We start from the raw sequence: 13,464 nt of genomic DNA, 5'->3' as shown, positions 1-13,464 counted from the left end.
TGCAATCGGTTTACCGGTCGGTTTGATCGGTTTACCGACTGGTTTGATCGGTTTATCGGCCGGTTTGACTGGTGGGCTTTAATGGTCCGGCCTATTTTTTTCTTTTTCTTTTTTGATTTAACTTTAAATCTTTGCAAACTATACTAAATGAACGAATTTTTGAGAAAATTTGATACCATTAGATTCATCGCAACTTGAAGTATTTTTAGGAATTTTTTGAGAGTTTTTCATTTTTTGAATTTAAATTTAAATTTTGAATTTTGGCCGGTTGGGTACCGGCCGAAACCGGACCGGTTCCCACCGGTAAGGTTAACCCTGAACTAGACACGTCAAAGGTTGTTGCGAATACAAAAGGCACTCAATGAGCCGGCCGGTCGTCGCTGACCTTCTTGGTACGTGTCCCAAACATACCATTTCTTGGTACGGGTTATGGATGGAAATGGGTCGGGTCGACCCATTGGGTAGTTGACCCGATCCACAAAAATAGGGCCAATGGGTTATAGGGGCCGATTCTAAATTCCAAAATGGGTCAATAGAGCCGGTACCTATTGACCCGATGGGTATTATGGGTCGACCCACTTGTCATATTAAAAAAAATTATTTCATTTATTGGTTTTCTTCATTCTTTTGACTAAATACAACTAGTTATAAGTTGTTAGATTCTATATACTTCAAAATATAATGAGGAATATTATACGTTGGAGGTGAAAATGGATAAAATTGAAATCATGGACCGCTAGTAAATATATTTAATTTGATGCATTGCTAACAATCTTAACGTATTATTGTGATATATATTAATCGTGAATCTTATCTTTTCTAAAAGTGTTCATAGTATTCATGGTTTATGATTATAGAAAAATATTTGGGTCGGCCCTGAAAGCATCTAGGCCCCTAATTCGAGTTTTGGTAATTAATGACAACGGTTTGTGGATTAACAATTTCATTTGAGATAATGAGTATAGGTTGATCCACGGATGAAAGATATTTGGTTGTGAACGTATGGAGTTTTGGAGATGATGAGCAAAGCTCGGGCTCAAGGCAAAGGTATAAAATAGGGCTTTTGTATTTTACCGGTCACAAGGCGTTTAGTGGATGAAAAGTGACTGGATTTGTTGGATAGTTAGCCGTACTATCAAGAGGGGTTGTGTACTCATGCTTGACGGGTCTTTAGTGCAATTTTGCTCAAAATGTCTAGTTGCATGCATGAGGGCTAACTGCGTTTTGAAAAGATTTGAAAAAGACTAAGTTTGAGAGCTAACTGAGTAACAGCGGAAAGTCCGCACCCGAGGGGCGGACAGTCCGCGCCCGTTCCAGAGAGCTTTGCAGAGGCACTGGTGGGCTGGCGGACAGTCCGACCCAGGTGGGCGGACAGTCCGCCACTTTATTTCAAAATTGTACGAGAAAGGGTGTCTCTCTGGTGGGCTTCAAAGTTGAACGGCGGACAGTCCACCCATGGGGCGCGGACGGTCCGCCGGCTAATCTTAAATTTGTACTAGAGAGGTTGTTTATCTGGTTTGGGCTGAAAAAGTGAACTGCGGACGGTCCGCCCTTGGGGCGCGGACGGTCTGCAGGCTAATTCGTTTTTTGTACCAGAGAACTTGTTTGTCTCTGGTCAGTCAGATCTCTTTACTGCGGACGGTCCGCCGCTTGGGCGCGGACGGTCCGCCGGGGTTTAACGGCTAGTTCTGACACTCATTAAATGCACTCTGACTCACTGGTTTATAACGGCGGACAGTCCGGTTCTTGAAATGCGGACGGTCCGCGATTTCGCAGAAAAGAGTGTAACGGCTAGTTTTTGGGGGATGTCTATATATACCCATTGCCCGGCCTTTGGGTGTCTCTCTTGGCCATTTGGACTGCATACTTGACATCTTAGAGCTAAGGCATCCCTCCCTCACACACACTTGCTTAGAGATTGCATTCTTGAGGGTGTGAGAGCTTCCTAGTACATTGCATCAAGAGTTTGAGCTTTGTGGCATTAGGGAAACTTCAAGCAAGCGTCATCAACTTGTTACTCTTGAGAGTTGCCGCTCCTAGACGGCTTGGAGAAGAGGATTTCGTGGAACACCTCCAAGGAGATTGTTGAGGAGCCTCGATTTCGGTTGTGAGAGGTCTTGTGCTCACCTCACCGGAGTGGTGAAGAGCAACTCTAGTGGAATCGAGGTGTGGAGCGGTTCTTTGATTCAATCCGGCTCAAGATCAAGAGGTTCTTGATAGAGAAGCGGTTGATTCTTGGAATCCACCTCAACGTGGATTAGGGGTGACCGGCAAGTCATCGACACCACGGGATAAATTCTTGTGTCAAGCTTGGTTACTTTTCTTGCTCACTTTAATTCTTATTTTTACTTTGAGCAATTTACTTTACTAGAGCTTGAATTGTGCCTTGTCACCCTAGGTTGCAAACCCATCTAGAGATAATAGTAGCATGACATAGGGTTTTTCTTTGTTACTAATTAAATTTCTCTAGTGTTATTGGTTTTAGATTTTAAACCGCCTATTCACCCACCTCTAGTCGGTGTTCTAGATCCTACAGGCCCATAATACCCAATGAGCCATCAAGGCCATAACATCTAGGAGAAATGGGTCGACCCATGACCCCTGGAATTGGCCTCGAGGCCATGGGGCCGGGTCCAAGGCCAGGGCCGGGTCGGCCCATTCCCATCTTGAGTACGGGTCCCAAACATACCAAACGCAACAAATCTAACAACGCTCCGAGCACAAGTTGTGTGATGAATAGCGAAATACCAACACAAACGACCCACTATGACGTAGTACAAGTATGTAAAACCACATCTTCACCTGGCACTGGCAGTAGCATAAAACTAGACAAACATAACTCACAATTAGTACACACTATTTTAATATCATCATAAATTTACGCCCTTTATACATGCACATATTCATTATGTTCGCTCGGTTGTGGTTGGTGGCTGATGATGATTTGTTATGAGAGAAATACTGCTGATTGGTGGCTTGTGCTGATTTGATGTGAGAGAAAAGAATTGCTAGCTGATTTACTGACAAACCAAGCGAGCAGAGTGATTGAAAATTTGAAATCGAGTCGTTGCAGATACAACAGCAACACGTAAACAGACAGAATCCTAGGTACCGTGCTGTGTGCGTACTAGTCCCACACTCCCGCTCAGGGTGGCAAAAATCCCCATGGGGGCGGATCCCTGCGGGGACCCGCCCCGTTAGCAGTGGGGACGGAGAGGATTTACCCCCCGCGGGGAGAACGGGGCGGGGCCCCGAAATGGAGCCGGGGCGGGTTCGGGCTCGATTTAGCCCCGCGGGGATCCATGGGGACCCGAAAAATTGAAAAAAACCAAAGAATCAGCTCCATGGCCCAACAATCTAGCCCATTAAACTCTGTGAAACCCTATTGGCCTGGCCCATTCACTCCACTCCTCTCGGTCTCTCCCCATCCGTCACCGCCTCCCCATCCGCCCCCATCCGCCGCCTCCGCCGCCGCCCGCCGGTCCTCATCTTCCTCCCGAGGTCGCCATCCGCAGCCGCCTCCCCATCCGTCGCCGTCGTCGCTCCTTGTTTTTCTCCGCCCCCATCCACCGTCGTCGCTCCTCATCTTCCTCCCGAGGTCAACATCCGCCGCCGCCACAGGTCCTCGTCTTCCGCGGTTCCTCCCCGTCCTAACCTCCCTATCCGTCGTCGCCGCCGCTCCTCGTCTTCCTCCCCGAGGGCGACCTCCGGCGTCGCCGCATCTGGAGCTGCAGGACCGCAGGCACGAGTGTTCGCTCGCCTATCTCGGTTGACACCGGCGCCAACGCGCCGCCCGCCCGCCCTCGCCGTCCGGTCGTGCCTCCTCCCCGACGGGCTCCATCGGGGATCGGGGATCCGCAGGAAACGGGGCCGGGGGGCAATTTCGCCCCGATAGGGCTTTCGGGGTCGAGACGGTGAAGGTGAATCGGGGATCGGGTCGGGGGCGGGGATTGTTCCCCCGGCCCCGCCCCGCCCCCGTTGCCATCCTGAACTCCCGCACATACCACCGCACCGCTGAATCGAACCAGCCACGCCACGCCAGTGAGGCCTGACTGGACTGACTGCTGGCAACAACTAGCTAGGGACGACGTACCGCAGGGGCAAATCGGTCCGCCCATGAGCAGCCGTACGTGTGGCGCGGCGTGCGTGACGCGCCAAGCGACGTGCGACCGCATGCCAAACGGCTCGTCGTCGTCTCCCCTCTCTCCTCTCCACACTCCCCCTACAAATACCGGTCCCCCACCCCTCCGTCCGTTCCGCTCCCACCATTTCAATTCTGTCCCGGAACCGACGCGCACGGCCAGTTCTCGCCTCTCGGCCCCCGGTCGGCCCCAAGAACAGCTAACAAGCGCGCGCGGCAGGCAAGACCATGGCGAGGGCGGCGGCGGCGGCGAAGAACGTGATGGTGCTCGCGGCGGCGCTCGCGGTCCTCCTCCTGGCCGCGGCGTCGGCTTCCGTGGCCAGCGCCGGCCGGGCCGACCCGACGACGGCGCCCGGCGGCGGCGCCTCTTCTCTTGACCAGGTACGTACGCGCGCGTGACGGCGGCGGCGGCGTCGGCCTTCTCATGTGGATGTGGCTGCTTGTGTTCTCCGGTCGATCGATCGTCGATGACGTTTGGTTAATTTTGCAGGGATCGACGGCGGCGGGGGAGCGCGGGTGCGAGGGGGCCAACGACGAGGACGAGTGCATGATGAGGCGCACGCTCGCGGCCCACACCGACTACATCTACACCCAGGAGCATCACAACTAGTTGTGCTCAATCCTAGTACCTACTAGTGATCGTATCGCAGCATGCATGTCTTGGTGCTAGTCATGTTCCTTCTGAATCTCTGATCTGTTCCTGTGAATTCAGTGCATGCTGCGTTGGATATATAAACAGTTTCAACTCTAGGCTTCCATGCCATTGCGATCCATGTTTTGATTTGTCCTACCCTATGTACATGTCCGGAATCAGAAATTTTTCAGTCAGAAATCTTCAGAACGAATGCACTTCACACGAATCAGTTCATTCGATTCTTTCAAGATTTTGCGGTGGGGAAAAAAGACCTTGTTCGGAGGGGCAGTACTGCCACGATTTGTCAGAGTTACAACATAGCACAAAATCTCTGGTAATCTCCATACAAACGAATCCCTGACTCGTGAACTTCTTTCCGGCCTTACAAAAGAAAAATGGTTGATCACTGCACGTAAACAAATCTCATAGATGCAGTTCAGAAACCTGCTGATGCATTGCCCGTACACATTCCGGAAGCCTGCGCAGGCAGGCATGTCTAGCGATGACTTCCTGACCACCTGACGCATGCAACAGGTCAAACAGCAGCCACAGGATTTTGTCCGAATCTTATCGGACACCATGACGAAGTGAGCATTGACCTTGCTCGCATAAAAGTATTCCGGGGAGGGTCAGATCATCAGTTTTATAAGCAGGAAGTTGACGACCACCGTACCTGCTTACGGATGGATATGCAGCAGATAAGCATGGCGTCCTCTAGAACACTTGATATATCAATGCCGTCCTCTTCGTTGCTTTATCCGCAGTCATCTATTAATACAGATGCATACCGGTTAAGCATCTGACTGGAGCTAACAGCCGTTCGTGTCCTCTCTTGTAGTACTGACGTACCCTTCTTGAGCAGTCAGCAGGGTGTCGATGCTGATGTGTATCGTCTTGGTTCTTCTCGTCAGTGACAGGTCGGAGTATAATCTGCATGAAGATATGACATATGGAGCCATCAGATTAACTGGGGTGATGGAGACGACAGAGTTGACCGCCAATCCGTGTGTGCCATGGCAGCCTGCGCTTTCTGAACCTCCACATCTCTTTCCAGAGCTGTTCAGGAGTGCATGCAGATGGAAGAGTGATCACGACCTGCGTGCATCTTCCCTCCCTCTCAGGACTGAGGCTCTTACCAGCGCACTGACTGACGTGGATCTTTGCAGTCTGTAAGCCAAGGAAGACCTTCCCTCAGATCAGGCAAGTGTAGAGATGCAGAAGAGAGAGACAGCATCAGGTCAAACAATCTTTAGTTATGAAAGGTAGGCCAGGAGCATAAAATTCTCCATGAAGAAACAAAAGGTCTTTGGTTCTGGAACTCTGTTACCTGTAGCTAGCCTCTTGACTCCGTACATATCTGAGTGTTCTAGAGAGGTGCTGATCTTGAAACGTGAGAAAAATAGGCAGAGTGACATGCAAGGTCTGTGTTCCCACCTGACATTGAGAAGATTCAGAGGCACAACGAATTTGACACAGTGATGCCGACGTACCATATGTGCTTCCAACCTTCAACCTGCGAGTTTTTAAGAGACCTGCAGCCACTGAGATTTTCAAAGGATCAGTTTCTCAACTATGGAATTTAATGCACTTGGACAATACAATTTGAAAACACCACCCTAATTGATGCTGCTCCAGACGAACCCAGCAGCAAAGCTAGAAACATCATATGAACAGCACATCAGCACTTCAGCAGAATCTTTTATGTACCCTCCTTTGAAATTCAACCGAGATATGTTTACAGAAATTGTAAAGAAAGTCAGATGCCATAAATCAGAGACTAGATTGTCAAACAGTACTAACGAACTGCACGCAGGACTAGTATGGACAAAGAATGTTTGAACTCTGAAGGCTATCTACCAAGTTGCCCTGAGGAGAAATACAGCTCTGCACCAGCAAGGATTTGATGAAACAAAATAAATCAATTCCTTGAGACGTGGTAGAGAGAGTTTCTTAAGTATTGATGAAACAAAATAAATCAATTCCATGTCTATCAGAAATACAATACAAAATTGGATTGATGAATAACAGTAAGTAGATATGCCCCAAACTATGGAGATGATACAAGCTTCAACGTGTTTCGTCCCCCATAAGTATACATGGGGAATCAAATAAAATAGATGACACAATGAATTAGGTGCGACTACCTACACAGATCAACATCTCAACGTTCATGCCATTATGTATTGTTGCCCTACATCTAGCTGACACTTGCTCACTCTGATTATATCATCAACAATTCAGCTAAATGTTTTTTTTGAGAAAATGTCCACTAGTGTATGCTCATATATGAGTCTCTTGATCAATTTATCATAAAACGAACTTATGTTCAGCATAACTGACTGCACGCAACCCTCTTGAGCTCCCAACCAACGTTCAGAGTGATTACAAACTGGACAGAGGCCTCTGCCGAGCTTGTCTAGTAGATCAGATAATTTAATTTTTTATCGAACAGAACAATTCCTTGAGACAAGGTAGAGAGAATACCCTAAACATTAACTGCTACATCTCAGTAAGCTAAACAGCTATGCCGCCTTACCTTGGTACAAGTAAGCTAAGTAAATGGAAAAAACTTTACAAATATGACTCAAAGGAAACCTAACAAAAAGAAATAGTAGTGTGTGAAAAGAGATCTCCTAACCATTTTGCAAACGAAGCTATAGAAACTCTGGTAGTGGTAACCTACTTTGACCCTGCAACCCGCAGCAACATGTACCAAACTAGGAAATGCATAAACCTAACTGATAATCAGTGGAAGGACAGAACCCCCTGCATCATCAGAAAAGTCAGTGCCAAATCACAGTTACTTTTATAGCAAAAAATATAACTTGCCAACACTATTAGCATGTTAGGACAAAAGTTATACCACAGATTAATTTTCTTTTAACTGAATGTATTGTCAGAGTTATTACATAACAAGGCTTGGAACCATTTACCACGCAAATTTCTTCCTAATTTCACGTTTCCACCACTTTGAATTTACAGCTTCCGTATACTGTATTAGTCGCACACAATCATTCAGGCAATGCGACAAAAGATACAACCATCAATCAAAACTAAGGCATATCCACAGGCTCAAGCTGGCACCGAGAGCCATGTGCTATTCAAGACATGCAAGCACAATGCTATGCAGATCGCGGTAATTACCATGGACCTATCACTCATATGCCTCAAGGCTCGCAATCCAGCGCAATTGTGGCATCACCTCCAGCCCTCACCCCAGCATGCAGTTTCCACAGCACAAACTAGGAACGACCGCCCTGCCTCAAATGTCGCCCTGCCCGTCAAATCCAGAACAAGTTTGCGGTTGCTCGGCACCGCCAGAGCACTTGACACAGTCTCCACCCACCCTTCCCCAACCCCACCATTGCTGCCGGAGTTGGCACTGGCATTAGCATCTCCGCCGGTACTGTTGGCACTGGACAGGACGCCATGGGATGTCTTCACCAGTGTTCCGACGGAGGTGCTGCAGAGTGCAACGAAAAGCTCTTGAAGCCTGGCACCGTAGGCAGGGTTGGTGGCGGCGGCGAAGAGCTGGTCGTAGGTGTTGATGTGGATGGTCCTGTCTATGAAGACGCCAACCGCGGTGGCCGTGAAGACCTCCACCCAGCTGCGGATCGCCCTCTGGCATCTTCGTGAGGTGAGGGCATCAACCCAGCTCTCCGGCGAGGCGCCCGTTGTCGAAGGCTGCGACGGGGCCGCCGAGTAGAAGGCGAGCACGAGGTGGCGCCCGAAGCTGCCGGCGACGGCGGACGCGAGGCGCTCCCCGTCGGGGGACAGAACCCTGTCCAGCACGCGGTCCGATAACGCCGCTTCGGTTCCCGGGGTGGCACCGGAGCCCGGCGTGGCGGCGTAGTAGCCGCGGAGCACGCCGGCGGCGAGCGCCCCGGACAGCGCGGATGCGGACGCGGAGGCCTCGGGCGAGGCGGCGAGCTTGGAGATCTGCTTCAGGGTCTGGGGGACCGCGTCGGAGTCGGATCGGAGGAAGTCCGCGAGGTCGGACGCCACGGCGGCGGCGGCGTCCGCGAGGGAGGCCATCGCGGAGGCGAGGCGCACGAGGCGGCGGCGGCGGGACGCCACGGCCGGGTGGCGGTAGATCAGGTAGCACCCTGCGGCGGCGCCAGCCCATAGGAGCCAGCGGCGCCGGCGGCGGGCGAAGGCGAGGACACGGCGGCGGTACATGGTGGATGGGGAACTCGGTGAGAGGAGTCGCCGGGCCGCCGGGAGCACGTGGCGTGTGTTTTTCAGTTTCTTTTTTTATTGCAAACCAAAAACCTCCGTAATCTGACTTGTAAATTTTTTGAAAGAGGGCGCTTCGAAAGATGAAGACCGTTTGCGACCCCCCCAGCTCCGGCGACCCGACCTCCCCGGCCGTTGCCGCCACCGCGCCACCTAGCCCAAGAACGCACTCCCGTCCTCGCCGTCGCCGCCGTCCTAACACTGCCTTCACACTGCCTCCTGGCCGACCTAACCCTGCCATTGCCGGCTTCACTTCTGCTAGCGCTCCCCGCTGGTCCCATGCTGGTAACCCCACTCCTGGCGCTCCTCTCTCGCCAAGTGATGCGTTCCGTGACTACTGCCTCCGGAACTTCCATTCGCCTGTCTTTGTGCCTCTCTCTGTGGCGTCGCCATTGTTCGAGCTCTCTGAGCTCTGGGTGACCCCCTACCCCAGACTCGCCTCCTGCAACCTCGCCTGGATGCGGAACACCCTGAGCTACTGGTTGGGTGGCCCGTCCTGCGTCTCCCAAGTCTCGCCGGCCCTCTTCCGTATCGCTATTGCTCGGCCGTCCATCGCCCGGTTCATCCTCACTCTTGGGGTGCTCCGCCATGGCCCGGTGAAGGTCCTCTTCTTCGCCTCTGCGGCGTCGGCCTCTGCGTCCCTCCCGCAACCGGTTGGTCCGGTTCCCGCCTCCCCCCTCCCGGGGGGTGGTGCTGCCGTGCCGGTCTCCCCCCGCGGTGCTGTGCCCGATGCGCCGCTCCAGCCGGTTTCCCCTTGGCCATCTGGCCTCGCCACTCCCGAGGGCGCGGGCGCGGTGGGGGTGCTGCCTGGGCGCTCTGTCGCTGCCGCTCGGTTGCCGGGCGGCTGGGCTAACCGTCGCGTCGTCACCTCGCGCCGTGTGCGTCCTCTGGTGGACAGCTGCGCCCACTGCACGCATGCGCTTGCCTCGGGTGCTGCTCCCCCTCTTGCTGCTGCCTTCCCTTCGGTGTGCACCGGTGCACGGGAGTTTTACCCACCCCCTGCGGTGTCAGTCCCTTCCCGCCCCTCTGCAGCGCTACGCCTTCCCCTGGAAGCCACGACGCTCCGCCTTCCACCGCCAGTCCGGGGCCAAGAACCCCTCCCCGGCTCTCTTTTGCCGCCGTCACCGCCACTCCCCCGCGACCCCATCCCCCGCCGGTCACCCCTCCACGCTCACCGCTCCCCTTCGCTCACCGCCGCTGCTTCCGCTGCCTTGCTTTGGACCACCACCGTGCTGCGTGCCGCGACCCTATCCGCTGCCGTCGTTGCTGGAAGCTCGGCCACACCACACGCCACTGCATGATGCCGGGCCTGCCGCTTGTTGGCTCTGGCGCTGTGCCCTCCTCCCCGGGCCTTGCCTCGCTGCGCACCTCCGCTACCTCCTCCGGCTCCTCTGGCGCTGATGCCCCTCTGGCTTCGCCCCCGCCTCCCGCTCCTGCTCTTGAGGAGGGGGAGATTCCCCCCCTTGCCGTTGATGATGTGCCTCCTGCTGCGGATGCTGCAGTGGAGGATGCCCCGCTAGCTGAGGAGGACCTGCAACGCCCTGATGCCATCGACGTCTTCATGCCGCCGGTGCGCATGCAGCGCTTCGCGCACCTCGCCTTTGGTCTTGTTGACTCCACCCCGGAGTCGCCGGCGAGCCACATCCGCCACGCTCTGGGCGGCCCTGGGGGTAATCCCCGCGTAACGCTCGCCCCTTCGTCCTATGGTGCTGCTCTCATCATGTTCGAAAGCAATGCTGCTCGTGAGCAGACCATGCTGCTGGCGCCGTTCCTCGGCCGTGAGCACACTGTTCGGCTGGAACGTCACACCGAGACCCCCAACCGCTTCCAGTTCGGCCATGAGGCATTCGCCCACCTCGCCATTCGCAACTTCCCCATGGAGCACTAGAACCGTGAGCGCATCGTCTACTCCGCCGGCCCCTACGCCAACCCGCATCTCGTCGATCCGGTTTGCATTCAGGGCACGGACTTCTCTGCCGTGCTCTTGACTGTCAAGGTGGAAGGCACGGCCGACATTCCTTTCGAGGAATATGTCAAGAACCATGCTGGTTTGGGCGCTGTGGCTCAGATCGAGATCCTCCATGTCGAGCACTTTGAGGACTCCGACGATGATGGCCTGCCTCCGGGTCCGGCTGCGCCACCACACCCCCCCCCCCCCCCGTCGCCGCCGACGTTGCCGTTCCTGGTGAGGCCCCGCCGCCGGCTGGGCTTCCCCTAGATGGGTCGGTTGCCGCGGCCTTGGGGATGTCGGCGGCTGGCTCTGCCTACCTGGGGGACCATGCGCGCCATGCTCGCCGCGCCTTCATGTCCCTGGGCGACTTGCTGCCGATCCCTATTGGCCGTGACCTGGGTCAGCTCTACTACCCCGAGGTACTTGCCGAACCTTTGCTTTCCAAGCCGGTTTCTGTCTCCTTCCACATGCTCCGTGGGTCCTTCTTTGAGATCCGCACGGTTGGTGAACGCGGCGAGCGGGGCCGGTACCGGATCCCCACCCAGCCTTTCCGGACCAACATTCCGGGGGACCAGGGAATGTTCGTCGTCAACCTCTGCACCGCCTCCGTGGGTTTCCTTCACCAGCTTGCAGAGGTGGGGTCCACCTGCTCTCTGTCCTGCTCCGTCGACATCATCGCCACTGGCTTTGAAGCGGCCCCGGCTCCGAACATCTCCATCCGGGATGCCAATAACCTGTGCAACGGCCGCCCCCTCCCCCGGGCCGCCTCTGCTGCTTCTCCGACTGCTCCACCAACCCCCGCTGTCCCTGCCGCCCTCGATGTTGACCCTGCTGTCCTGGTGCCACCGCCGGCTGCTGTTCCTGCCCCACCCCCCACTTCGCCAAACTTCGACGTCCTCGACCTCGACATCCTGCCGGTGGCTCCGGAGCCCTTGCGCAGCCTTGGGGACGCGGAGTGTCTCATCACTTCCGTGACCATCCCCTTGCTGCCGCTGCCTCTTGGTTCCCCGAAGCTCCCCGATGTCGACGTTGCTCCCCTGGAGCTCTCTGATGTTGCTGCCCTGCCTCCGCCTAAGAAGACCCGGCTCCCCGCTACATCTACGATGATCCCGACCCCTGCTGCCACTGAGGATGCGGTTGGCAAGCGTCGCAGCTCCCGTCTCCGTGCCAAGGAGGCCCCCCTCCGTGAGACGGTGGCTGATGCTGCTGTTCGTCTCAAGAAGCGTAAGCTGGGTGCCGCCACCTCTGCGGGCAACAACAACGTCAACTCCGATGCTGCTCCGGCCTCGGCTACTCCGGCCTGGTGCCTCCAAGATTTGCAGCTGCTGGGGCAGGCCTGTGGTGTCCCTGATGGCCACCTCCTCAACTTGGATGGCTGCCCCGTCCCTGCCGTTGATCCGCTGGACTGATGCGCTTGCAACTTCATGTTCATGCTCCTCGCACTTTTTGCTGCTGCTGGAGAGCCTGTGTTGCTCTCACTTTTGTAATGACCCTGTGCTTGGGTCCTGGTCTGTACTTAACGCGCCTTAAAACTCTCGGGAGATACTCAGTGCTGAGCGCTCCCCGGCTGCCGGAGCATGATCCCTTCATGTCATATTGTTGGCTTGCTTCCTGCCAAGGCCTGTCTAGTTGCCTTTCTTTGGGTTTGGTGGTGCTTGGTTTTACTTATGGCTAGATCTCTCACCATTCTCTCCTGGAATGTAAGAGGGCTTGGTGACAGGGGCAAATGCAACAATATTCGGCTCGCCATTCCTCAAACTACCCCTACCATCATCTGCTTTCAAGAAACCAAGCTTCAAGCCATTGATTGCTTCAAAGCCCGCTCCCTTCTCCCTGCTAATCATGCCTCTTCCTTCACCTTCCTGGCCTCAAATGGTGCCTCTGCTGGTATTCTTACCTCTTGGGACCAGAATTGCTTCAACCTCACCTCCTCCAGCCACACAGCTCACTCCTTGACAACCATCCTCCAATCCACTTGCTCTAATCTCACTGTCACTGTGACCAACTGCTATGGTCCTTGCCTGCATGGTGATAAGCAGGCATTCTTGGATGAGTTGTTTAGTCTCCAGTCCTCTGTATCTGGCCCATGGGTACTTCTTGGAGACTTCAATCTCATCAGATCTCCTGACGACCGCTCCAATGGTAATTTTGACTCTCTGGAGGCGAACTGGTTCAATGGTTCTCTGGACGCTATGGCTCTGCAGGAGCTCCCCTTGCTCGACAGACGCTTCACTTGGTCCAACCATCAGGAGGTTCCCATTCTGGTACGTCTTGACAGGTTCTTTGTTAACACTGAATGGAGTTTCTGCCTCCCCAACTCGACTCTTGCCTCTTCCTCGGCTGCTGTTTCGGATCACTGTCAGCTTGTCCTCACTGCAGTTACAACAATTCCGAAGCCGGCGATCTTTCGGTTCAACAATCACTGGCCGCGTGTGGAAGGTTTTACAGATACTGTTTCCTTTGCCTGGCTTAGTGTTCCTGGTCTGCTTGCTCCTCAATGCA

The 13,464-nt window shown here is 54.3% G+C and overlaps 1 protein-coding gene, 1 long non-coding RNA gene and 1 pseudogene across 2 annotated transcripts; 1 reads left to right on the top strand and 2 right to left on the bottom strand.

Annotated features, from left to right (window-relative positions):
• The first annotated feature begins 4,250 nt into the window (after positions 1-4,250).
• On the top strand, positions 4,251-4,928 carry LOC120662991 (phytosulfokines 4-like). Its single transcript, XM_039942030.1, has 2 exons — positions 4,251-4,522; positions 4,632-4,928. The coding sequence occupies exons 1-2, from the start codon at positions 4,370-4,372 to the stop codon at positions 4,749-4,751; spliced, it is 273 nt and encodes a 90-aa protein (XP_039797964.1). The 5' UTR covers positions 4,251-4,369; the 3' UTR covers positions 4,752-4,928.
• Positions 4,929-4,992: 64 nt separating this feature from the next.
• On the bottom strand, positions 4,993-7,383 carry LOC120662993. Its single transcript, XR_005670244.1, has 2 exons — positions 5,449-7,383; positions 4,993-5,293 (listed from the first exon to the last, which is right to left on the bottom strand). It is a non-coding gene; the product is annotated as an uncharacterized LOC120662993 (long non-coding RNA).
• Positions 7,384-7,620: 237 nt separating this feature from the next.
• On the bottom strand, positions 7,621-9,025 carry LOC120662990 (annotated as a pseudogene).
• Between the last annotated feature and the right edge of the window lie 4,439 nt (positions 9,026-13,464).

Source organism: Panicum virgatum, chromosome 2N (genome assembly GCF_016808335.1).
Source record: "Panicum virgatum strain AP13 chromosome 2N, P.virgatum_v5, whole genome shotgun sequence".
NCBI lineage: Eukaryota > Viridiplantae > Streptophyta > Magnoliopsida > Poales > Poaceae > Panicum > Panicum virgatum.
The sequence above is the reverse complement of the archived record's forward strand: the minus strand, read 5'-3'. Positions and strand labels throughout refer to the sequence as shown.

Coding starts and splice junctions, on each gene's coding strand:
- LOC120662991 (XM_039942030.1), top strand. CDS start 4,370: ATGGCGAGGGCGGCGGCGGCGGCGAAGAACGTGATGGTGCTCGCGGCG. Junction 4,523..4,631: donor GCGCCTCTTCTCTTGACCAG/GTACGTACGCGC, acceptor TTAATTTTGCAG/GGATCGACGGCGGCGGGGGA.